General features: G+C 38.6%; 1 protein-coding gene across 2 annotated transcripts in view; it reads right to left on the minus strand.

The window, feature by feature from the left end:
• Positions 1-21,838: 21,838 nt before the first annotated feature.
• Positions 21,839-25,553, minus strand: part of MYOM2 (myomesin 2) — a 71,399-nt gene continuing 67,684 nt past the window's right edge. For both annotated transcript variants that reach the window (XM_085056687.1, XM_085056686.1), the window contains 2 exons: positions 24,835-24,890; positions 21,839-22,926 (listed from right to left, as the gene is read on the minus strand). In XM_085056687.1, the coding sequence (XP_084912813.1) occupies positions 22,600-22,926; positions 24,835-24,890 (383 nt within the window). In that variant the 3' untranslated portion in view covers positions 21,839-22,599. The remainder of the gene's footprint in view (positions 22,927-24,834; positions 24,891-25,553) is intronic.

A 25,553-nucleotide genomic window follows, 5' to 3' on the forward strand; every position in this document is an offset into this window, starting at 1 on the left:
ATGACAGAACTTAAAATATCCACCTGTTCAAGCTACTCATATTTAACTTTTCCTAAGGTAAATTAACACCCAGGTTAGCAAACTCCTTTTCTAAATCACCACCTCTCAAATGAGAGGCTGAGAGGATGACAAGGGGAGTAAAATCTTACCCAAAATAGGGAGGCTAGAAACGAGTCTGTTAGAAACAGCACAAGTAACAACTTTAGTGCCTAACTTCCTCTGGCACCCCTCCTACCAGTGGCAGGCAAAGCTTTAGAAAAGAGCAGTCCAAGAGATTGTGCAAAAGTCCGTGTTCCTGGGCTGCTGAGCTTGACCATTACCCTTCTCCTCCACTATCCCATATGTCATCTTCAGTGAGTGCTTTTGTTCCACCAATTTCCCTTGGGTCTTCTTTCACATAACTCCAGACAAGCTTATATTGGGCAAGCAATTTCTGCAGAGCACATGGGAACTTTTCCTATGTGAGAAAGGCTGGAGTACCAAAGCCTTCCCCGGCTGAGCCTGTGTCAGGGTCTGCTTGTGCATGGGAGTGGAAATAGAAACAGCAGACATGAAAGAAGGAGAGCAAGCAGGATGTGGGCAAGGGGGAGGAAGGGGTGCAGTGAGTGGGAAATGTTATGGGATTAGCTGTAGGAAATTGAGACAGGCTGGCTGGTTTTTTTGGAAGGTCATTTTGTGTCCAGACTCTGCATCTCACCATGAGCCTAAATTTTACATGTCACCATTATTGTTATATTGTCAGCTCTGCTCTAGAATCACCAGTCTGGATACACTTTCAAAAGCCATCTGCAGACCATATAGGTGGTCAACATGCTTTCTGCATGGCCAAGATCTGTTCTTATCAGCTGTAAACAGTGGAAATAAAAGTGATTGAATAGTATGCACTTATCTCTGCAGCCAAAATACTAAACCACTGCCTGTGCATAGCCCAGATATTCACACTTTAAGGTACAAGCACAAATATGACAAATGAAAACTTTGCATGTTCCTTGTTGCCATATGTTCAAAGGATAAAAATCTAGACAGAATCAATCATCTTTTATATAACCCAAGTATTAATTGGAGTGAGACTAATTAGTTGCCTACCTCTGATGAGAAATGAGAAATTAGTTCTCCTCCTCCTCTCTTTTTTAAAGTGAAAGATTTACTGCTCAATTTTAATGGCATTTTAAACATTTCCTTCTCTTTTAATCTGTGGTACAAATTTATTAGAGATGCCTCTGCAGCAGAAAAGCTCTCTGCAAACTGATTCTGATACATAAGGTGAAGCAAGATCATTTTTCAATAAATTCTAGGAGTCAACAGTAAGATGAATATAATGCTCTGCTCCTGGGCTTAATTAATAAAATTGGACTATGGATTTCAAATGTCGACTTCTGATGTAAAGGCTAATAAATTATATTATCATTACTATCTCTGACTATAAAATCGCCATTTCAATCTCACTTAAAAGTAAACAAACTAATATACATTACAATCTGGTGTGCTGACCCAATAAAGTTATGCTGATTACCACACAGTAATGAATAAATGTATCATAAACAGTTTCAGTGGTTTAAAACAGCTGTACTATATGTAAACTATATATTAATGGCAAAGAGCTTTTCTAGAAAAAAATTCTTTAGTTCTGCTGAATGGAAGAAAAAATATCTCTCCTTTCCAGTGTCATTTGAGGAATGATACTCTTTATTATCATTGTTCATGACATTGGCAGTAGTAGTATAGTTACCAGGTATTGAAAGTATAAAATACTCATTATGAAAGTACTTTTCTTTGCTAGAAGTTAATGTAAATGAGAAAGCTGAACATCCCGAAAACTTTTCTGTCAAGAAAATTAGTATACAACAGTTTTCTCTCACGTCTTAGAGGATTTGAGAGGTTGTAACACAGCTAGCAGTCTGTTGGTACATGTATTTTATCAGTTAATGGATGAAAAATTCAATAGAAAATGCTTAATGAAAGCTTTGTGGACTACTCCAGGTCTCCTGAGGTTTTGCAGAACAATTCTAATCTTTCATAGCATGATTTAGTAAAATGCAACTGTTCCATGAGTTTCTAGCACACAATGATTTAGTGAACAACTTAGAAATGAAACAAGGAATCATTATTTTGGATAAAAACATGATAGATAGAATTTTATCAGCAAAAATTTACCAGATTCCAAATGCATCCTCAGGAACTTATCTTGAATGCTCATTTTCTATTGAGGAATTCTCTTTCCCATTATAATCCATTCAAAATTCATCAATCTTCTGGGACAAAGCTTTCCTTATATAACTTTATATTTACAAGGAGTAAAAATAATATAATTTCTCAGTCTTTGTCTTTTTTACAATTTTCAGTTTAAATATTGTATAAAAATTATGTTTGTATGCAGGATTTTATTTAATTGGAAAATTTTATAATGCTACATATGGGATGAAAATACTGCACACTAAAAATACTTTCAAAATAGAACATTCTTTATGGTGTACAACTGGACCCTTGTGCATATAATATTTTTATTAAAAACTAAAAATATTGATTTATTCATTTCAGTTTTTTTCATAATGTCTATACTGTAATTTCTGAAATAGTCTACCTAGCATATATTACTACTTAGGGAAATATTGTCATGCAGAACTTGCTCAGGGAGTGTGGTTCCAGTGGAATTATGTGGGTCTGTGTTAGCTCTGGGCCTGGGTCTAGATTGTTTCCACAATGTTTAAATATCAGCTAATTCATGATCAATTATCTACCTGCTGCTGAGCCACCCAAAAATATTTGAGAAGTCTTTGCCTTCACAGCACCTATACTCACCTAGTAAAGGTCTGAATTAGTATCCTAATATTTTTTTTACAAAAGAAATTAATTTTTAAGTCTCTGTACAACAAAGCATAAATGAACTAGAGATAAAACTTGGCAGTGGCTGTGCTTTAATTCTTCTACTGTTACTAGTTTGTTTATGTTTGTTCCCACAAGTAAATAATTTTTTCTCTCCTATTTTCCTATATCAAAATCAAAGATGATATGACAGACCTTGTACAATTTTCAGGAAACTTGCAATTTACTACTACCTTACACACTCAGTAACCAGGAAAATGTTTCAGCATATGGAAACTGCATGACAGACAGGACTCATAAATCTTCCACCTGCAACTATTGGACTGAAAGTTTATATTAAGAAGTAAATATTGGTTGGCTCTGGTAGGATTTTGCAGCTAGAACATACCACCATGCTGAGATTGCAAGAACTCTCCAGCCAACCACCCTGACCATCTCTGTCATCAGTTCCATCCTTCCCCTTCCTCTGTGTGATCCAATTTCAAGGCACTTCATTAAATGTCTTTCCAAGTGGGGAAAAATTGGCACTGGGGGAAGAAAAGGGAGGCCAGGGACAGAGGTTTCCCCAGCTACAAAGAGTGCTCGTGGTAGGGAAGCTGAAGACACTCATGCACATTTCCTGGTCGTCCAGTCAGTCTCTCTTGCCCCCCTGCCTTCATTGTCTCTCTTCTTCACAGCTGTTCAGTAAAGACACAACCAAATTCAACTGTTTGTTTCTAAAATGCAAAAAATCAAAATGTTGAAAGAGGAAATGGAGGCAGGATAAGTCTTCTGGGTACTTGGAAAACCAAGTGGTAAAAACAACTTATTGATTGCTGAGGAAAAAAAACTTTGTGTGACTAGTGATTTACTTGGACAGGAAAGTCATTTTGATATATATCTACAACAAAAGGCTAAATAAATTCATCACAGGCAAAAGATATTTAAAATGCACATTGCACTAAGATCCAAAAGGCCAAAGATTATTATATTATAAATTATGAGATAATCAAATTTAGCAAAGTTTGGTTTATGCTTGGATATAGAAGAGATACATGAATGTTAAGCAATATCCATTTTGCTGAAATCAAAGAGGTAAGTAAAAACTTCAAATAATACATAACCTGAAAATTTCCACTTTCTTCCCCCTTTTATAAACTATTCGTTTCAATTCTAGTGCATACAAACTTACATTTCCCCTGCAAAACACACTGCACAGCTGAAACTAACAAATTCTTCTTCTCCCAGGAAAAAATGGATATAATTCCACCAAAGTGACTTGCTTAGTAACTGTTGAAATATTATCCTAAAGGCTACCTAAATGACCCTCAAATGACTACTGAATGACAGAGATCCAAGCTGTGGTCCTTGCATCTGCCCTGAATCCTGTCATGCTCTTCTGGGAGCTAAGGCATAACTTGCTGAAAGGTGAGTCAGAGCTAGATTTATGGCTTAATTTAGATGCAATCATTTTAAGAAAGGACAAGTAAATTCTCATAAGTATTAATCAGTCTCAGAGCTCATCAGCTGCTTTTTAAATGTTAGCTGGAGACTGACTAAAGTGAACCAGAGGGCTGTGGTCAAGAAGAGAGATTCAGAGAAAATGTTACACCTGAGTGAGCCTGCTAATACAGGAGAAGCTTAAAGCATTACAGATGAAAAGAAACCCAGTTTGAAAAAACTCTGATTGGTAGCAGAAATCAAGCAACTTCAATTAGACTTGCCCTTAAGGAGATGTCTGGAGCTGCAATATGGGTACAAATTGCATTGCATTGAGAAAATACAGAAACTGTCTCTTTCAGAAACAGAAAAATCTACTTTGAACAAACAATAGGCCTACTAACATAGCAAGTGGAACAAATTAAAACTGTCAACATCACAGAAACTGTTTAAAATTGGTAACTTAACATGACCCTAAAGCAGAATAGAAATTAGATGTTCTGATAATGTTCAGAAAAATGAAGGCAGAGATCAGCAGCCTGCCCTAGGAAACAGCAAAGTTGTAACACGCAGAGTCCTTCAATGAAATGTTGGCTCACCCACACAAAACACAGCTTTAGAAACTTTTATAGGTTGTACAATAATCTCCAACAGAATAGTCATCCAAGGAAAAGAAGTCATAAGCATTGAGCAATCATCAGATGAGTGATTTATCACTAGTTTTCTAAATTATTGGTCATGTTGGTTGTGAAAGCTTCATTAAAAATGTTATGGAATCAATATATAATCTCTACTGTACTGTAATGTGTAATCAATAAGAGCATAGTAACATACACCCTTGATGTCTTCCTAGTGCTGCTGTTTGGTTAAAAAAAATATGTATGTGCATATAGATGTAAATTCAAGCAAACTAAACACCTGCCCCTGGCAATTTTTTTTTTCAAATTCAATTGAAAAATTGACAAATTTTATAAACAGATAAGAAAACTAAGACTTCCAAAGTATTTGCTTCATGCACAGCAACCAGTCCCACAAGAATTCAGGAATTAAACTGTTAGGCAGTGTTGTACCTAGCCTTTAGGCATTCTAATGCAGGACAGCTAGCCCCACGAGAAACAGTATACCAAGCACAGAGCAGAATAAGAGGAAGAAGTCCTGAAGAAAGGCTTTACACTGAGTTAGTGCCCAGGCACTACCAGGCAGCACAGTCTTCCATTTGGGATTTGCAGCCTAGAGAGTTCTTAGACCCTTTTCCCTCTACCCCCAAAACAAACCAATCAAACAAGTTCTCTCAAGGTACAGCTTTTTGTAGGTGGAATTGTCTAATATAAGAATCAGCACTCTGCAAATACTTTCCAGAGACATAGGAGGAAAAGGCAGACTTCGACAGATGCAAGCTTGTGCCAGGAGCTCCCTGTTCCCACAACAACTATGGTGCTACCAGGTAACTGCAGTGTTCTATTCTAGGTATTTAGCAAATATAAATGGTGAGGATTAGAGAGAAGCTGGATGACAGTTTGAGGATCATGGGTTTGGTGTTAGGTGTTTTCATTCAGTCTAAATCCCCCATCAGACACCATGGCCTTTTCCTAATCTTTGAATGAACAGCTTTAGGATGCCCTACAAAAGCTCCTTCATTCATTCAAAGTCAAGGAAAACAAAGCACGAGGCTGCAGCACATTTAATGCTGGCCAGATAAATGTAATAATGTGGTATTATGCTGAACTGATTTGCTTGACTGGTTGCTTGCTGACTGGACCACAATATGCTGGAGCTGCAGTCTGTGACCTTTCGGGGTGAAAGTTGTTCCACGGTGCTGACATTTACCCAGGCTTTGTGAGTTTCTGTCTCCTAATATAGTGACTGCTTTATGAGAGGTCTTGGCATATTCCATGAAAAAAAAAAAAAAAGGACAGGAGGGCAGTGTAAAAAGGATTTCAGCAACCTGGGTTACCAGGATAAGGAAAAGAGAATGTAAGAAAACTAGACATATAAACTCACTATTATCCCCAGGGAGTGGCAGCTTACCAAGACTCCATTAATTTTACAGCTGTGGCTTGAAGTAGATGGGTTTTATTGCACAGATGAACAGTGTCTGTTCCTTGCTAGGTCTGTCCCAGTTTCACATGATTCATTTGCTACCTCCAAACTTCTGTTTGTCAGTGTTCCTGGCTGCAGATGTTTCTTCCTGTTCTTCCACTAGAATAATATCTATTTGTCTGTAACAATTATCTGCAGATGATAAAACCTGAAGATCTTGGAATATGTTCAGAAAACTGCAAAATATACAAGGCTTTGACCAAAAGTCCCTGCAATACAATAGATAATACTTATCACTAAAAAGCAGGCAGCAGAGCAGGCAGGCAGCTTTCACATGCACTAATAACATCACACTGCAAAAGCTGAAGAGAGGATGCCATTGCCCTGACAGATAATTTTGTCAATAACACTGCTTTTCAGTTACCATTTTTACCCAGGTGAATTTGATACTGTTAAAAGCATTTTCTTGGATCCAAGATTTATAATTAAAGCAAAATTAGTGTCCATGCTATTATGATAAAACAGAATGTAAAACAGAAAAATATGCTAAGCAAGGGAGAGTATATTGCTTTGGCTTGTCTCATGAGTTCAAGATGACTTACAGCATTTTACTGAATTATAAGAGCCAGCAGCAATGTAAAGATAATTTAGGGTGGGATGATTTCCTAGTGGGGCAGAGAAAAGGCAGCAGCTCCCTGGTTAACTTCAACCCTACAGCCAGAGTAAGGAAGGAAAAGGAAAAAAAGGAGCTTATGCTTCAGCATGACACTGATATTACATGTCTGCCACAGCAACCACTCAGGTTCACTCACAGCAGCAGTTATATTATGGTAACTTATGCCACCAGTCTGGTCTGACACACAGCTGGCCCAGGGTCATGGTTTTGACATCCAAAGTAATTTACAGCATCTGTGCACCTCCCCCAAGTTGCGCTGTGTGCCCTGCGCCTGCAATGAGGAGTTTGGATCATTAACTTTAGAGGCATTTAACTTATGCTTGCATTATGACTGCTGCCTGATGGCATCCTACTCCTCTCTGTTCTCAGGTTGCCATGACAAACTAAAAATCTTGATGCAACGATAAGTTAGTAAATCAGATGAATTCCATGAGAATTTAGAGGAGAGTAGCTCTGCCTCCAGTATCTTAACAGATAATCATTTTCATGGCCACTTACAGTGGCAACAGTGATGACTTCTGCATACTGCCTCATTAGCATTTCTAGGATTCAGCATTTTCCAAAGATGCAGCCATTCTTTGATTCATGATCACTGCAGCACTGCACAGAGGACACACATGGCCAAATATTCATTAGCCTGGATTTAAGCACCTGTGTACATTATCTGCTTTTTGTCATTGTTGGAAACATTTTGCACACCTCTTTGGCATCATGAGAGTGTTTCTACTCATACTCTCATAGGAAATCAGCTCATTTTTCTCTTCTTTGTCTTCACCCTCAGGCTAAAACAACATTTTTTTCATGAAGTTGTAAATGATAATTTTAGATTTTGATGAGTTGGAGGTTTTACCTGTGTGTATGAGTTAAACTGTTTGATTTATGCATCTTTTTAATGAGCGCATCCAGAACTAGGGTACTTCCTAGACATTAGTTTCTCCCTATAAACAGTAAATACTAAAGATCAATGTGAATTGAATTCCAGATAATCTTCATTTTTATAAAAGTACTTCAAGAACATTTGTTTTTTATTCAAAAACTGTGAAGAAGAACCGCTTGCATTTCTCTTTTCAAGAGCAGTGATATGCGATAATTATGTTAATGAGCATATAAAAATTTGCTTTAGAGTAGCAAGCTGCAACAATGAAAAGAACAGCATATTTGGTTGTGCAAAGAACATATTTATGAGTTTATAGCTAAAGATAACAATTCTGTCACGTGAACCTTACATTGCATTATTGTGTGCTGCAGACTATTATGTGAATATGTCCAAGAAGGTTTCTAGCACAGATAAGCACACTGCTGTACCTGGAAATCAAGCTCCCATGTGAAGGATGGTTTGGGCGTGGTTTTAAGCAGTTTCTTTTCTGAAGATTCTCGATCCTCACACCGTTTTAATTACAGGTGATGCAGAAGTAATCTCATTGTGTTCATATGTTATGAAGTATGTCTTCAGGTTTATGATAAAATTATAACCCAGGAATGCTCCCCTCACACCCAGTGGGGCTTCCTGCAGCCCATCAAAAAATAATCCAGCATACAGCTCCTTTCAACACCCCTCTCTCTTCAGCCAATTCAGCAGCCACCAAGGAGTAGGCATTAATTCTAATAAATTGATTTGCTTCTATTGTGTCGTGAGGGAAGGATCTCAAGGGAAAATGGTGGTGAGGAACAGGTTTCAGTCATAACAAGGACAGTTCATGTAGCCAGTCTTTCCCCACTCCATAACACCTCCAAAGAAAGGGTCTTGATAGCAGATAGCTTGCCAGGTTGCTCCAATGGCAGAAGCCAACTCCAGCATGTTTTTCTTTGGGTGCATCTGGAGAGACCACACTTGTGAATGATGTGGTTAAAGTGGACAGAATAAGCCCAGTTTTCCTGAGAAGTGTTAAATGCACTTGACTTCCCCCTGACCCTAAGGGGCAAACTTTTCTATTTGCTGCTTTTAATTTTTCTAACCTTTTCTTGTTTAAGTTCTCTAGATTTTCTGCACAACAACCACCATATTAGAATTGAATTCCTGTGTTTTAAATTAAAACTGAGATACTTGCATCAGTCTAGGACTTTGAGTCTAAATTATGAGGTGATACAGTAGAAATTCCAGCCACTGGCAATATTGCATCTCATTGATGGGTCTGAGGCTTTCTGTACATCTTCTAGCACCATTCAGCCATGATTTTTAGCAGAAATTTGAATTTTATTGTAACAAAAAATAATGAACATTTGCATTTTTAATATGATCATTGGACAGGTTTTATCAGTCCTTTATCACAAGCACCACTTGAAAGATAAACTATCTTTCTACTGAAACGCAAATGATTTAATGAGACACACTACTGTAAACTCTGTCTTGTTCTCATCAACCTTTTTCATTATCAAGGGAGTGCAACATCAAATTAGTTTAACTTCTTGACTCACAAGAGAATGCAAAGAGCTCACAAATTAAGATTCTCCTGCAAGAATGTTTCAGCACCAGGATTAAATGTGAATGCCCAGTTGATTGATAAGCAGAATTAGCACAGGCAAATAAAGTCCTTGGGGATCAAACCTTCCCAGTGCCCAAGAACGTGTCACTTAGTATGACCCTATTTGTTTCAATAATATGACAAGCCTGAGACTCAGAATTTCAGCCTGATGTTATACAAAGGGTTGCATCCAGCTCAAGGTCTTTAATGATCACCATTTCTGAATGCAAAGACAGCTGTATTGTCTCTTATCTTTTACAGTGACAAACGCTTCATTTTGCCTCCCCAGTAAGGGAAGAAATGCCTCATTGCTGTTGAGTTGTACACCCTTCATAATGACAGATTCTCATTCTTTTATTCAAGACCTTGTCCCTAAATCTGTGATCTGAAGAGAGAGTTAAGATTGCACTTAATATGGCAAGATTATATAGGACTACTGCAACAGCTTTGTAGATTTTTAAAGCAGGAAGAAAGCCATTCACCAGCCTGGACAAAAAACTGCCACCTTCCCCCTTCCCTCCTAGACAAAAACCAACCAAACAAACAAACAAAAAATGAAGTCAACTAGAAAGTATTAAATAACTTGTAATTTAACTGATCTGTATCTATTCAGAAAGACCTTCTGTCTCTCAATTGCTGTTGAAAGCTATGTCCCACAGGTTAATTAAATCTCACTCTTGAAAATTAGCTAGTTGCTTCCAATTTGAATTCTGTTGCCCTCAAGGAGGGTTACTTCCTTCTAATACCTGCTGTTGAATGTTTATCCATTCAACAATGTTTATCTTTTTCAAGCAACAAAAGGATGGCTGGACTACAGCAGTGCCCATCTTTTCACACACTGCTTTTTTCTCATGCTTTCATCCATGTTGCATCATATAAGACACAGAACCATCTATTTGTCCCTAGAGGTATATGTCCTGTAGCCCCTATGAAAAACTTATCACAAATTATTTATCCCTGAGAAATTGAGATTTTTATGGTAGGTTGGTCACTGTATAGAAGTGCTCAGCTTTTATTAACTTTTTCCTTTAAAGTCTTACAGAAGCACAGAATCAATTAGGTTGGAAAGGACCTTCAAGATCACGTAGTCCAATCTTTGATAAATCACCACCTTGTTAACCAGACCATGGCACTGAGAGCTCCATCCAGCTATTTCTTGAACGCTTGTAGGGATATTGACTCCACCATCTCCCTGGACAGCACATTCCAATGCTTAATAACACTTACCATAAAGAAATTCTACCTGACTTCCAACCTAAGCCTCTCCTGGTGCAGCTTGAGGCCATATTCTCTAGCAGAAGAGGATGAACCCCACCTTGCTACCTTTTTTCAGGTAGTTGCAGAGCACGACAGGCTGGACAAGTCAAAAAACATTGATTTTTTTCAAGTGGTGTTGCCAGAGTTTCCTACATTCCCACTTCTTAATTTTACTCTGGATCACCACCTCAATTTTTTCAAGAGCCTCAGTTGCCCATGATATTTCTTTCATAATATTTCTTATGCCTGAAGTGCAATACCTTTTCTCTGCTGTCCTATCCTCGTAATTTTGCTTTTCTATGAAGAGTCTGAACACTGGTCTAATAAAGTTCTTCACTACAAAATGTACTCCCAGTAACTGATAACTAAGGTGTTGCCATTCTGGGTTGAATAAGAAAACTGCAGCAGTTGTTATCAAGCTTCTCCAATATGATTCATACTGCATGAGAGTTTATGCACTCAATCAAATCCTTGTTAAAAAAAAAAAAAAAGGCTGGGATAGTCATAGCCCATCTGGAATTAGTCATCAAAAATAAAATAAAATTTATAAAAAGGAAAATAAGAGCTCTGTGAAATAGCTTCTCCTTGTCTTTCAAATTAGGTGTAGGTTCATCACTGAATCATTTATTATAATTCAGAAAAGTAAAGAAAACAGAGCAGAGCTTAAAAATGAGAAAATGGCAGTTAAAATATGCTTTTTTTTTTCTGCAAAGGCAGAGCTGTAATTCTTCACAAAGTAGCTTTTGACCCCAATGGAAAAGCAATGAAAACAAGAGAGAATTTTGAAAACAAAGTACCTCTAGAGGTAAGAAAAATATATGCTAGATTCTTGGGGTTTGTTTTGTACCATGCCAGAAGAGCAAGAGAGACATAAACACAGAGGTTATGGCCACAATGAGTCACTGGAGCTGGGTACAGAGAACCAGGGACACATCAGTGAAACTGACAGGTCATGGGATCCCTTATTGTTTTTCTATTAAAGATTTTGGCTTTATAAAACCAAAGCAAAAATCTGTATGGAGTTTGACAGATGAAATCACTGCAGAGAGAATACTGATAGCCATGCAGCTCTTGCTCTGCCCCATTTGAGATCCATCCCACTGCCAGTCAACCACAAAAGAACATTTAATCAGGTTATGTAGCCCAAACATAATCTTTCTATTGTGGCAGCTCTGTTACTGGTATCTGAGCAGCTGGTATGGAGAAGAAACTCTTCAAACTAAAGAATTCTCAGCTAGCACCTCCTCAGATAAAAGAGTGTCCCATGTCTTATCATGAACAATATATTTAGTTCACACTATGTATTAATTTTAGCAGGTCTGGTGCTGCACAGAGATCCTGAGAAGGTGACAGCTACCAGAAATATCTCTCAGGTAGAGATTTGGCAAATTTTTCTTGAGGATCTGGTCACAGACTTTCCTTTGTTTGTTTAGAATCGTGTAGCTGAGTCCCTTAGTGACCTTGGTAGTCTCCATATTGAGAACAGCACTGTGTGGGGATATAATTGTCATATCTAAAATAACAACTGTTATGGTCATCTGACCAGTCTGAATCTTCTTGTGCAGCTCAATCACACATCTCTGCTTCTGATGGCAGTGTATTCTGCCACTTAACTGAAAGTCTAACACTACTACTGCAAATATCCTCATAGGGCCATGAACATACCCACTAGCAATCTCCTCAGCTCCCAAGTGTCACTGAGTGTTTCATTTCTCTCTTTTTTCCCTTCATAATATGGTTGGGTGTTATTGTTGAATTTTGGTTTAGTATCTGAGTTAGCATTATGCATATCACTGCCCTTGTGGTGTGATATGGTGGTCTCCAGTTAGAGCAGCGCTCTCCTTCAATTTCTCACCAATCTTCTTCTCCTGTCACTCTATCCTACTGCTTAGATCTTTTGATTTTTCAGCCCTGGTTATCCCACTCACCTGACATGCACTGCTCGCTTAGAAGCTGCCACCAATAACAATTTGGGCTAATCAACAGCAGATTTCATGAAACACTGTTCTCAGATACACAGAAGTGCCTATGATCTCAAGCCCTGGAGATAAATACATGTCATCCAGACCATGGGCTCATGTTTTTGCCTTTACTAGTTTTGGGCCTTCATATCCAGCTGTACTCTGTTTCACTATTGCTTTGTCCAATCTGAGCTTCATGTCCACCCCCTTCACTGCAGTTTCTTTCCCCTCTACCTCATGTTCCCCCTTGTACTTTTAAAACTCTCCTTGCTACTTGCTCTTGCCTGTTTTTGCAGCCACACCAGTATCCCCAGGATGAGATGCTCTCTGGAGCTGTCACTTGCTCTATCCGCTGCCTTCCAGCACATCCATAGTCCCCCTTCTCCTCTCCTCCCTGGGCTCCCTCCAATCCCAGGCTTTCCACAACAATCTATCCTCATCTGCTCTGCAACAGCATCAGACATCTCTGTCTTCCTGCCCTGCCTGAAACCGCAGGGAAGGAGGGGGAAGAAAAGAGATGCTCTTCACTGCGGTTGAGGGGAAAGAAGGCACTGCCTCTAGCATCCCAGAGGGGTCATCTCAGGGAAAGGGCAAGCAGCTCTTGGCTAGAGCTTGACCTGTGTGCACAGAACCATCAGACACTTTTACCTCTAGGGAATCCTTACTCATGCGCAAACTAAAATCTACCAACTTGGCCACATTTACACAGGTTTTGAAGAGGATAGCAAGAGACAATTTTCTTCTGCAGATCCTCTTTCCTGCTGCTCTCCATTCAATCCATCATGAATTTAGATCACATAAAGAGCTGCTGCCAAAGGTATTATCAAAAGCAGTTTTAATATCATGCTGTAAAACTGGTGTAACAAATTTCCGTGACAAGGTTCACTTTTTTACTGTAGAGCACAATCATTTGAGCTCTGATTCAAAACGTATCAAGACAAAAATTAGTTAGTCAGTCAAATCAAAGTTACCATACTGCATGTTTATGCACAATATTGGTTGCTACCAAAAATTAGTCCCTGGTAAATCCTCTCTGTCACAAGTAGAAACTGTGAGAGGTACCCCAACTCCAGGGGAGATCATCACCACGCAGCCAGGCTGCTAAGCAGGGGGAGCTCAAAGAAGGCTCATTTAGGCTGTCAGTATTATGTGAGGTCTCCACACTGTGGGTCAAGCTTGTTGACATGTGAACCAGATTCAGCTTATTCTGCAAATGATTGCTTCCACAAGAAGAAGCAATTCTTCAAAGGTTAGCCCAATCTCTAGTGAAAGTGTGCTGGTACTATTCCCAGTGTCATTCCTGGGGAAAACACTACAAGTCTTGGCTGCATTTTTCTGGATGGGTTACCCCTTAGAGGCTCAACTTGTTTAACTGCTTGGACTAAAGACAAAAGTCCCTTTGGCCACTCAGAATATCCCTGTTCTGTCTCTTTAACATCAAAATAGAGGACCATCTGAAAGAATAAAGACAAATATAAGCAAGCTGCCAGTCCTGAAATGCCTGTGGAGCATCTTTAATTACAGTCTGAGGCCTCAGGAGGAGACTAGGGAGCACAGTTACTGCAAAGTCATTAGCCCATGGCATTTTCAATTAAAGCCTGTCAGGCCCAACGAGATGTGCTCTGAAGGAAGGGGAATTACTAGCTATGTTCTTTGGAATGAAATAGTCATTCACTTTGGCATGGGATGGACATGAGGCCTGACCAGAGCCCATCAGAATGTATTGCGCAGAGCTTGGAAAATGACAGAAATTATGTTTCTGAATCTTTGCTACTGCAAGGTAAGGATAAAGTTCTGAGAAGGGAAATCTTGGTTAATTAAATGGGTTACAATACAGGTGATTTGATGTCCTGATTTCAGTAGGGATAAAGTTCATTTTCTTCTTAATAGCTTGTAAAGTTCTGTGGTTTGGATTTGGTGTGAGAATAATGTTGATAACACATGGGTGTTTTCTTTGTTGCTACTAGTACTTACTCTAAATCAAGGACTTTTCAGTGTCTCATGCTCTGCCAGCGAGCAGGTGCACGAGAAGCTGAGAGGGAACATAGCCAGGAAAGATAACCTGAACTGGACAAAAGGATTTTCCACACCAGAGAATGTCATGATCACCATATAAACTGGGGGGAGTTGGCTGGGGGGTGATGATTGCTGCCCAGGAATGGTCTAAATGTTGGTCAGCATGTGTTGGAGTAATTGTATTGGGCATTGCTTTTTTCTCTTGGATTTTATTCCCCTCTCTCTCTCACCCCTTTTCATTACAATTATTATTAGAGGCAGTGGTATTTATTTTTTTAAATTATTAAACTGTAGTTATCCCAAAAAGTTTACCTTTTCTTTCCCATTCTCCTCCCCACCAGGGTGAGGGGCTAGGAGAAGTGAGCAAGCAGCTACCATGGTGCTTAGCTGCCAGCTGGTGGTAAACCACAACACTTAATGATATAGAATTCAGAAGACAGAGTATCTCTGCAAGAGATACTCTCAGATTTGTGGCAGGACACTTCAAGCAGTCACAAGAGGATGGGACACAGATTTTCTTCATATGAGTAAGTCGGAAGAAACAAGATGCATAGGAATCTGGCTGCCTTTCTAATAGGAGAACTGTACATGTAAAATATGATTGTGTTAAGGAGAGCACAAAAGCAGGTTTAAGACCTCATGACAAAGTGAAACAGGTTTGCATGGCCTGCTTAGAGAAAAAGACACATCTGAGAAAAATTGGAATCCCATTGACAAGGCATAAATGCCAGACTGCAGCAGCAGGGGGTATGCACCAAGATGAGGAAAATGATCTCACAAGGGCCCAACATGTTCCTGAAAGGTCAGAACATAACCTTTAACAGCCACAGCTGCCACAGGTGTTTACTGTACGTGACCTGGAGGTCTATCCAAAAGCCAAGAAGAAAATTAGGAAGTTTAAGGTTTAAGCTTGTAAAGTTCTGTATACTTTGCAGATGAGTTAAAGTACAAGTGTGCCAGTTAATCATAACACATTTTTCCCCTAAGCTACCCAAAAGTTAGTGGGAGGATAATATGTGGTGAATGATGGAAAAAAGGCATCATGAACAGGAAAGAGTCAACATCCAGAAATGCTGAGTTCAGCTACCAACAGTACAAGATTCACAGGCTGCTGAACCAAACATTTAATTTTCATTAGGACAGGTTTGCTCACTGTAAAGTGGTTATTAGAACAGTAGGCCATGTAGACTCAATTATTTACTTACTAATAAGTCACTAAGCCTTGATGCTATCACATACACATTTCATATGGTTACTGGTGCTTGGACACTTCAGTTAAAACCTCTTCAAGTAAATTAACCAGTGCTAAGGCATCAGCACTGAATTTAATTAGCTGGTACTTTTATTTGTTTGGACTGACCTTAGCAAAATTTTGGTGCAGGTCAGCTCACACACTCCTAAAAAGCTCTTGATCTGAAGTTAGTTTGGGTAAGTATTGTCTCCAGTGGGCAGTTCAGACGGCATTGCACTCTGTGGTGGGCACTAGAAGAGGTTAATGTGATATGTACAGAGAGTTGGTCTAGGGACTGGAAAAGTAAGCCTTGTGCTCTGCTATTTCTTGAGACAGCTTCTGCCATTAGAGCAGGATCAAATGATAGCAGATGGAATGACAGAGGAATACAGATCACACCAAGAAATCACAAAACATAGAGGATAACAGAGCTGAACAGAAGGACAACTGGAACCAGTCAGAGACAAACAGAAGACTAAAGCAGACAGATTCCAGCCCAGAAGCAGGAGAATTCAGAGCTTTTGCCAGTTACTGAGCTGCCTTGGGCAGAAAAATTTGGACTTATGAAAACCACAGAATGGTGCTTCTCCAGCCAAAGGGTGTGCTTTGCCAGCAGAACAGAGAAACTGCACAAGGCACATCTTATGGGCTTAGCTAAAGGACACAAAACAGACCATGAAAGGCTTATGGCATCCATTGGTTGAGATGTTGCCACAGAGAGATGGCGCTGAGAGGAGCAAAGGCATAGGAAACAAGTCCTACACTAACAGCAGCATCACAGACAACCAAAAACTGGGAAGAAGACCTACATATTCAAAAAACTTGAAGGCTTAATGCAATGTCTTCATAAATGCCAAATGATGAGAGTCAACTCTGAGATGGGACCAAGTGACTGATGGAACTCAACAAATGCTTGCATAGAGATTTTGAAATAAGATGGATATCACAGAGAAGGGGGTAGATTACAGGAGTTCAGTAGAGGAAGACAGCTTGTTAAAACTCAGCAAAAATTTCAGCTATTAAGAAGCAATGTAAACAGATTCTTCAACTAAAGAGCTTAATTAGAGAAAGATGGTGCAGAATTTATCACACCTAACTTCAAACATCAGCCATGCAGATGTCTCCCATCCAACCAGTTTATATTAAACTCCCTTCACAGTCTGTGGAAAGAATATACGATTCATCTCACTTATTTGAGACACCTGGTTTAGAATGACATGGCTTGTGCCCTACTGGTACTTGTTTCTCTCCATTTCCAGGAAGGGAGTTTCAGTGATTAGCTCAGATGGAGACATCTGCATGTGGCCTCATAACTCCCAGCCAGGGAGTCGCCTTGTGTTTTACCTCCCATTAAGCACCATGCAGGGGGTTGATTGCCATTTTCATATGTGGAAAGAGTTTTCTTTCCCAGGCAGCCAAAGTGGCACATGACTATATGGGGCTCTTTTTCACATACTATCTTGCAATCAGGAGGGCCAGCTTTGGGTTGATTTACAATTGTTGGATTGGCTTTTAGTGCACTTCTTCATTCAAAATGGTCCTGTGGAGGTCACTAAGCCAGCAGACTAAAATTTTGATCATCATTTGTACTGTGATTTAAAATGGTAAAGAGCTACACAGGCTCTGTCTTTAACAGAAGTTGTAGCTCTTTCCATCTGCCTCTCTTCTCCATGCTGTGTGCACCAATGTCATTGGATGGATAATGGCTTCCCACAGAGGCCCTCAGCAGGGTGGAGGGCAAATTCACTCTTGGCATGTGATGGTGCCTGGTGAAATCTGCATTGGATAACCTTGCTGGATATTTTAGGATACCATGGGCAAGGCCTTAGCTGCAGCTATTAACCATATCACTTCTAAATGCAGTAGGGTGCCCAAGTCTCTTTTTCCTGTCAGATGTCAGCTGTACAACATGAATGTAACAGAGGAGAAATAATAACATAAAATGAAGTTACATTAACCTAAAAAATGGCAGACATTTATTACAAGTTAACAGTTCTTTACTGCACCCACACGAAGTTCAAATGTTCGCAAATGAAATTATGTGAAGAGAAGTCCTCTATTTTTAAAATGCAACAATCTGGTAAACCCTGAGCTACCTGAGGACAAAGCGAGTAGTGAGTTACATACACATTCCAATGAGGAATTAAATATTAATCCAGAAGGCTAGTGGTGCTTTCACACAGGTCTTGACATCACTGAATCTTGCAGTGGCAGTGCTGAGAGCCAGACCTGTGCTCTTTGTTCACACATCTCACATTAATTTTAAATGGAATCATTCCTCTGTAAAAAAAGGAATTAAAATTGTAGGGCATGGTCCTTGCAGTATTGAAAACAGTGTTTTGGAAACCTGTGGAACTTGCTAAGTCTAAGAGGCTTACATTCAGAGCTCGAACTCATATCTTCCTCCATAAATATAGTCAGTACACTGGGGTTTTCATAACCCAAGAAAAAAAGTTGATTTAAAATGAGTCTTGCAATATTTTACAAGGCATTCTTAACCTCTTAATGTGTGTCATGTGAAGATTAAGAGGCAGTGTTATTGCTTGCAAAATCACCTACTATTTCCGGGAAACAGTCATTTGCTGGACCTGTCCTTGTCACTGGCATAAGTATAATGCTTTTAATAATCTCCCATTGCCTAAGTGATGTGTTTGTATCAAAATGATGAATATGCTATAACTAGCAGAACTTTTTAAGATCTGCTTATTTCTATCTTGTTCTTCTGGTGCCATCTAGAGGTTTTTTTGTTAGATTTACAAAGAAAGAAAATAATGTGCTCTATTATATTTCAAATTTTCCTTTAAAAATTGTCTGCACTTTAACATCACTTAGGATGCTACTATCACTGAACTACTGTCTCCATACAAGAGCAAATTAATGAAGTGTGTACAAGGTTTTGAGCTATGGGATGCAAGTGAGATTTATGGGCTGGAGTAATATTTATCCTAGAGGCAAATATTGTCATAAAAAAATCTTTTCCTCATAAAAAGCACCTGTAAATTGGCCTGAGGAGGAATTTTCATAGAACTTGTTTTCCAGAAAATAAACAGCAACATATCAAAGCAGCTTCAAAGGAAGCAGGTGCTTGGAGAAAAGGCAGCCTTGCCAGCCTTGTAGCAGAATGCCAACATGACAGGCACAGCCACGACTTTGGCCCATCAGCACAACTGGCTGACATCTTATCTGCCTCCCATGACAAGTCGGCAATGCTCCATTTCACGCTAGCATTGCCCAGAAAGGCGCAACATGAAACTCAGACAACACAAAACTCACCAGTGCGACAGAAAATCATTCCAATAGAAACATTTCTTCTTAAAGGTAACAGAAACAGCTAATTCGCCTTAATGGGCTCCTGGTTTTGTAAAAATAATAGACTAGATTCACATGCAGTATAAATGAGTCCATCTGCCTTGACCTCAGTGTGAATAGGTTAATTTGGCATCAGACCTTCTTGAGCTAATCTTACATTCTTGGTTTGCCCCTTCAAATGTTTATTAATTAAACTAATGCTAACTCCAGGTCTGTGGAGAGCGTGTGCAACTGTTAATATGCCTCACCATGTGTTCCATAGATTACCAAAGCATCGGTTTTGACCCTCTAATACCTATCTGATTGTATTGCCCCTCTGGGCAACTAGGTGCACGTTCACTCTGAAAAGACAGGCCCTTTTAAACAGGGTTGAACCAATTCATTTCCTAGCATTGATAACAAGATTTTAAAATGTGTACAAAGGAACCAACGGTACACTGAACACTGAAATATGTGAAAGAGTTTCTAGGAAGTCCTTAGCCTTTTGAATACAATGTTCCTGTGAATGATAATTTCTATACTTCAACAGAGGATTAGCTGTCATAATAAATTATTTCTGTTTGCCTGGAAGGAAATAAGTGAAACTTGCTTAACTAAGAAGGCCAGAAAAAGGTACAACAGAGATGAGACTAACCTTGTCTCCTGTGCCCAAGGATACCTCTGAAAAGCTGCCACAACATGCAATAATTTGATAGTGTCAGCTAAAATTAACCTGTGTACTGTAGAAGGAGATAAGAATAATATTAAATTCCTGCTGATATTCACTTTGTATGCTAAGGAGACTGGCTCTGATGTTTTGTAAGCCTGCTATAGTAAGATTTTGAAAACCTTAAATGCCTTTAATAAGAAATTAGAATAGAAGAAAATTTTGTTTCTTCTGTTGACAGACTTGCTGAAGTTCTTGCAATGACAGATTCCTATAAAAATATATTTTCTTATTTTTACAGATACTTGGATGATAAATCCATACTTTTCTTTGTGTCCTAAAATCTTCTAATTAAAATACTTCATGGTAATATTATGTTCTTCAGTCTTTAACCCTCTTGGACACATTCATTCAATGACCAGATACAGAATGTGGACACCTAGCCACAAGTTTTCACCCCAAAAAATTATTTTTCATCGCCATTCAGTATAACTCCTGCATGTTTGTACTGTATTTAAACATAAACTCACTGTTCATTTGCTCTGGGTACAAAAATCTTTCAAAAACATTTTTATTTAAAATCAAAGCATTTTTAATAAAGATGTTTCCTTTCCAGAGCTGGTCTGTTGTTTTTTTATCATGATTTCTCACAGTTATGAGTGAGTTGCAAAGGAGGGTTGCAGTCTTTCTTACTTAGGGAATTAGAAACTACAGTGAATCCACCCTCATCATTATTTGTTCAAACCATCAGGTTCCTAACTAGTTTACAGTACCATGCCCTCAATCCTTCCTTGACTACTGAAAATTAAGATAAAATACAAGAAATGGAGAGAACCTCTGAAATCTAGCAGAGAAATCTAGGTCTAGTCTGTTTACCCAGCCAGGTAAACAAAACAGAAAAAAAAAGAAAAAAAAAAAAAGAAAAGATAAATCGAAGCAGCAAATACAAACTAAACTCAGCATTAGTGCACTACCCTTGATAGTCAGAGATTCTGATTCAAATCTCCATGGATGGCAAGGAGGAGAAAGGGGATTGCCTCTCTCCTGTCTCCCAGATGAGTGCTCCAACCTACTGCATCTGACAGCTTGTAAATTGCTTTCACATTTCATCTGCTTTTCATCTTTCTCCAAAACAAAAAAAAAATGTTTTGGTTCAAGCAACTTGCTTGCCAGATAAAACAATGAAAGGTCTATGTCACTTAAATGAAATTTAAAAAAAAAAAAAGAAAGAAGACCTGAGATTAAATTTGTTCCAAAACTGTCCATTTTCCTGTGGGGTTTTTTTTCAGTTTGTCTGCTGCAGGGAGGAGCAGAGAAGTCAGAACAATCATTTCTGTATTTCCCACGCTTAAGCTCAGAGCTGAAACTCAGAGTGAAAGACTGAGCATGAAGCTTTCAGCAATGACCCCAGAAGCAAATTTATAGTCTGTGTATTTCTGCCAAACGCTTTCATCCAGTTCCTCCAGTGGAGATTTTGCAGTGCCATTTCTTCATGTATTCCTTCATCGAAGTGCCCCTGTCTCCCACAATGCTCCCTTTTCATCTCATTTCTCCTAGAAACTGGAAGAAGTCACAAGGGAGGAGGGCTGCATTCAGTGTGTATCACTACTCTTACTCACAGTAGAGCTCTTTGCTGGAAGCTACTTAGCCAAGAGTAAAGGTTCTTCAGGTACATAGGTGTTTTTTTATTGAGCAGGAAACCTGATCCGAAAGCACCATCATTGCAAACACTCAATTAAGTATTGTGTAACACATATGTGAGCTATCTCACTGAAGCTCATCCTGTTAGAATGTTTCACAGCAAGAATATATTGAAATTTTTGCCTAGAAGAACATCAGTTCACCCATGCAAGAGTTCTCTTGTTCTTTTCGCTGAGAGGAGAATCAAAGACATAATTATCTTAAGTGACTGAATTGTATACATATCTTTTGGTGACAGTTTAAGCTTGACCTGTATTGTAAAAAGTAAAATTAATGTTGCAAGTGCCACCCAGTGACTGTGATTAACCATAATTTGCATTCTTTATTGAAAGTCGATAGTCTGCATGCTACCAGCTGTGAAATTGTGCAATAAGCAATAATTAAACAATGACGAAGAGAAAATAGAACTAGTTAGGTGTGATTTGGAGCAGTGAGTAGCAAAGGTGACTTTTAAAGTTTTATTAGCACAAAGCAGAAAAAATAAAATATAACCATGTGACCGAGGGCTCAGTGAGTAAACAGTGAACATTTGTAAAAGTCTACTAAAGATAAAGTCACACTATTGATAGAACAACAGTATCACTAATAAAGCAAGACTATTTACCAAACTTACAGGACCAAAGGCTTCATAGCCAAAAGGACTATCTCTGAATATATATCTAACTGCAGTTCACTACGTTTACTGATGGGACATTCGTTCTCAGGGGCATATTGGGTTGCTTGGAGTTTTGGAGTTTTTGCAGAGGATTGAGAATCGTGAAAATGAAGGTTTACGGTAGGTTTGTAAGTTTTTTAAATGTGCCATTGCATATGGGAACCTCTGTCAGGAATTTGGCTTTTTGCTGTTTACAAATCCTACGCTATTACATGCATTCAAAATGAGATTGTTGCAGATGTGTACAGCACCACAGCACAGCTACCTCCCTAAAGCAAACTTAAAAGCTCAGTTTCCCTTTGGACATAACCAGTGAATTTTGTGTAGCAATAGCTCAAATGCAGCTCATGTATTCTATTCTGTTTGTTAAACATAGTGTCAAGCTTCACTTGTTTCTGGATCTTCACTTGTTCTCAGTTTTGAGGACTTCTTCTGAGGGTGGTATTGGCCTGGGTTTAGCAAGTTGGCCAGGCTTAATTTCAGGCATTTTTTCGCCATGTCTGTACACACTTACAGTGACATCCACTGTTTCCCCACCATACTTGTTCTTGACATGGATGCTGTATTTGCCTGAATCTTCTGAAGTCACTCCCTTGATTGTTAAGCTGGCATATTTCCCTTGTTCCAGTGAAAATGAATAGTGCTCATCAATTTCAAAGGCCTTGTCATTCTTGAACCAAACCACTTCAGGGTCAGGATTTCCAAATACAGTACAGGTCAGATTCAGTGTCTGAGGGAGGAAAACAGAAGCAATTTTGAGATCAGTAAGATTTGTTTAACAAGAACATTCTCGGTATTGCTTTCAGGCATTTTTTATTGTTAGGTAATTAAACTAAGACATGGTATGTTCTTGAAGACTGAAAAGTAGAGTTCCTAATATTTCTTTATCCTTTGATTCAGACTTTCCACCATCTCACCAGTGACTGTGATACAATAATAGCCTCAGGGTTACAGTGTCTGAAGATGGTAAGTTGGACTGTCATTGCAGTCCTGCCTGCAGGAGACTCCTGACAACCCATTAGTCTGACATGAGGTTCAGGCAATGATAGTTTTAAAAAACATCCTTGAAGCTTCCCTGTACACAGCAGGGAGGAGAACTGAGCAAATCTTTTCTGACCAAGGCCTCCTGAGGTTATTGCTTGAGATGATTAAAAAAAAATTCACTTAAAAATAGAATACATAACATGAATCACTGGATATCGATTCCAGGTGCTGCTGACTAGTAAAGTGGAAATATTTTATGAAGAATAAATAATACATAAATATTGGTAAAGTGCTCTTAGAATCATAGAATGGTTTGCGTTAGAAGGGACCTTAAAGATTATCTACTTCTCGTCCCCCTGCCATGGGCAGGGACGTCTTCCACAGGCAAGGACACCTTCCTCTGGACAGGGTTGGTCACAGTCCTATCCAACCTGGCCATGTGTTACATACATGTACAGCATATTGAGAAAACAGCTGACATTACATAATGGACCATCTTGGCAGATCAGGTGTTTTTCAACAACTGAACTGAGATTTAAGGAGCTTATAAAATATTCATGATCATTCTTCCAAATTTTTATAGATGTACTGCTGGAGCCCATTTTGACTAGTTCTATGTATGTGTATGTAAACTTCATGTATTTTGGCACAGTGATTACAGAAAAAATGAAAGAAACATCTGAGAAGTTGCATTGATTAGTCCCTTCTTTGTTCTCCTTCGCTGAAAACTCCTTCTGCATGAAGTTTGGCCCTAGATAACTAAGTCACCTTAAGAATTTAACATATCCAGCACTGTGTTAGGAAAGAAAAAGAAAACAGAAAAAAATAAAGAAAAAACCCTACTATTAACAACCCAAAACAGACAATTTTTACCAGAATTCTTCCTTATATTCCTTCCACATTCTCCTTCAGGTTTTACCAAATCCTGATCCAGAGGGAGATTACAAAGTCCAACTGTGTTCATACATGCATGTTTTTGAGCAATGTTTTTCTTGATTGATGGTGACTGAATAGGTGTGATACAACTCAGAGTAAAAATAAAACAGGAAGAAATTTTCTGTGACCAAAAACACCATATGTTCAAAGTAGAAGTGGTCTTGCACAATTTGTGCCTCCAAAGTCAGAATGCTGAAGGAAGATTTACACACTCTGGATACAGCACAGTGACAAGCTAAGTCTGTGAATATTCTTGAAGAAGTGATATTGTGTAGGAGGTAAAGTTAACTAATAGTATATACTAGAATTACTATAAAATACTTAAAGGATTAATGATGCAAATACAGAAACAAAATTTTGGGAAAACAACCTTATGTCTAATAGTGTGAATTTTATTCTTTGTGTCTTTTTTATAACATGGGCAACACTTAATTACTATTGTTTTCAAAAATAACCTCATTTAAAAGCAATTAATAAATAAATCATAATAATCCATCAAGTCTTAATAAGTTAAGGTTAAAAACTTAGCAGAGAACAGATATATTCCACAGTCATTTTATATAACTTGGGTCTGTTCTAATTTTTCAAATTATAGATTTGAACTAAAATCAAATTGTTCTCCTTCTGCTTTCAGTTTCTATGAAATCATCTGCATTCCCTCCTCTTTTGACATCAAAGTAAACCTCTCACTGCTCAGAATAACAAAAGCTGTCCTTACCTTCCCATCCATTATAGTAACGACATCAGGCAAACCACCAATGACTTTACCACGATCTAGGAGTTAAAGAAAAATATGGTGACTGTGTGAAGTTTAGACCTCAAAATTACTCATTTCTTAAGGATTTTACAATTTGGCATCATGACTCACAGCTTTTGGTTTTGGGTTTTTTTCCCAGTCATTTTTAAAAAAGCATAATGATATTTCTGTGATATTTTGGTGGGGTTTTAATGTATTTTATAGTCCCCCTAGATTTTTTTGGCAGAGATTGTGAAACAGCATTCTAAACTGATACACATAACAACCTTGAGGGTACTGCTGAGCTTGACAGTTTGTGCTTTGGGCCCAGAGCAAAGCAAAGAGGGTGCTTTTAGCATCTTGGTGATATCTAAAATCTATGAAAAATTTGTCCTGCCACTGTCTTTGTGTGCAGAAGCATTGTGTCATTACCAGGGAATTGATATCATTTCCAGCAGTCCCACAGCCCCTAGCAGTAACAAGCTTCCCCACTGTCTGGGTCTCAGCAAGCAGCACACAACAGGCAGCAGCAGGCAATTTTTTACTTAATAGATAGATCCCAACATTCAGTATCCTCAGCAGCTTTCAGACTTAACACCTCCTTGTATGACACAGAATTCACACTTCACCAAATCTCTGCAGACACAAAATACAGCGGAGGCTTGCAAAATATGTAAAGTGTATAGTGGGTTTCCATTGGA

The sequence above is a fragment of the Lichenostomus cassidix genome, chromosome 3 (genome assembly GCF_008360975.1).
Source record: "Lichenostomus cassidix isolate B80296 chromosome 3, HeHo_3.0, whole genome shotgun sequence".
Taxonomy (NCBI): domain Eukaryota; kingdom Metazoa; phylum Chordata; class Aves; order Passeriformes; family Meliphagidae; genus Lichenostomus; species Lichenostomus cassidix.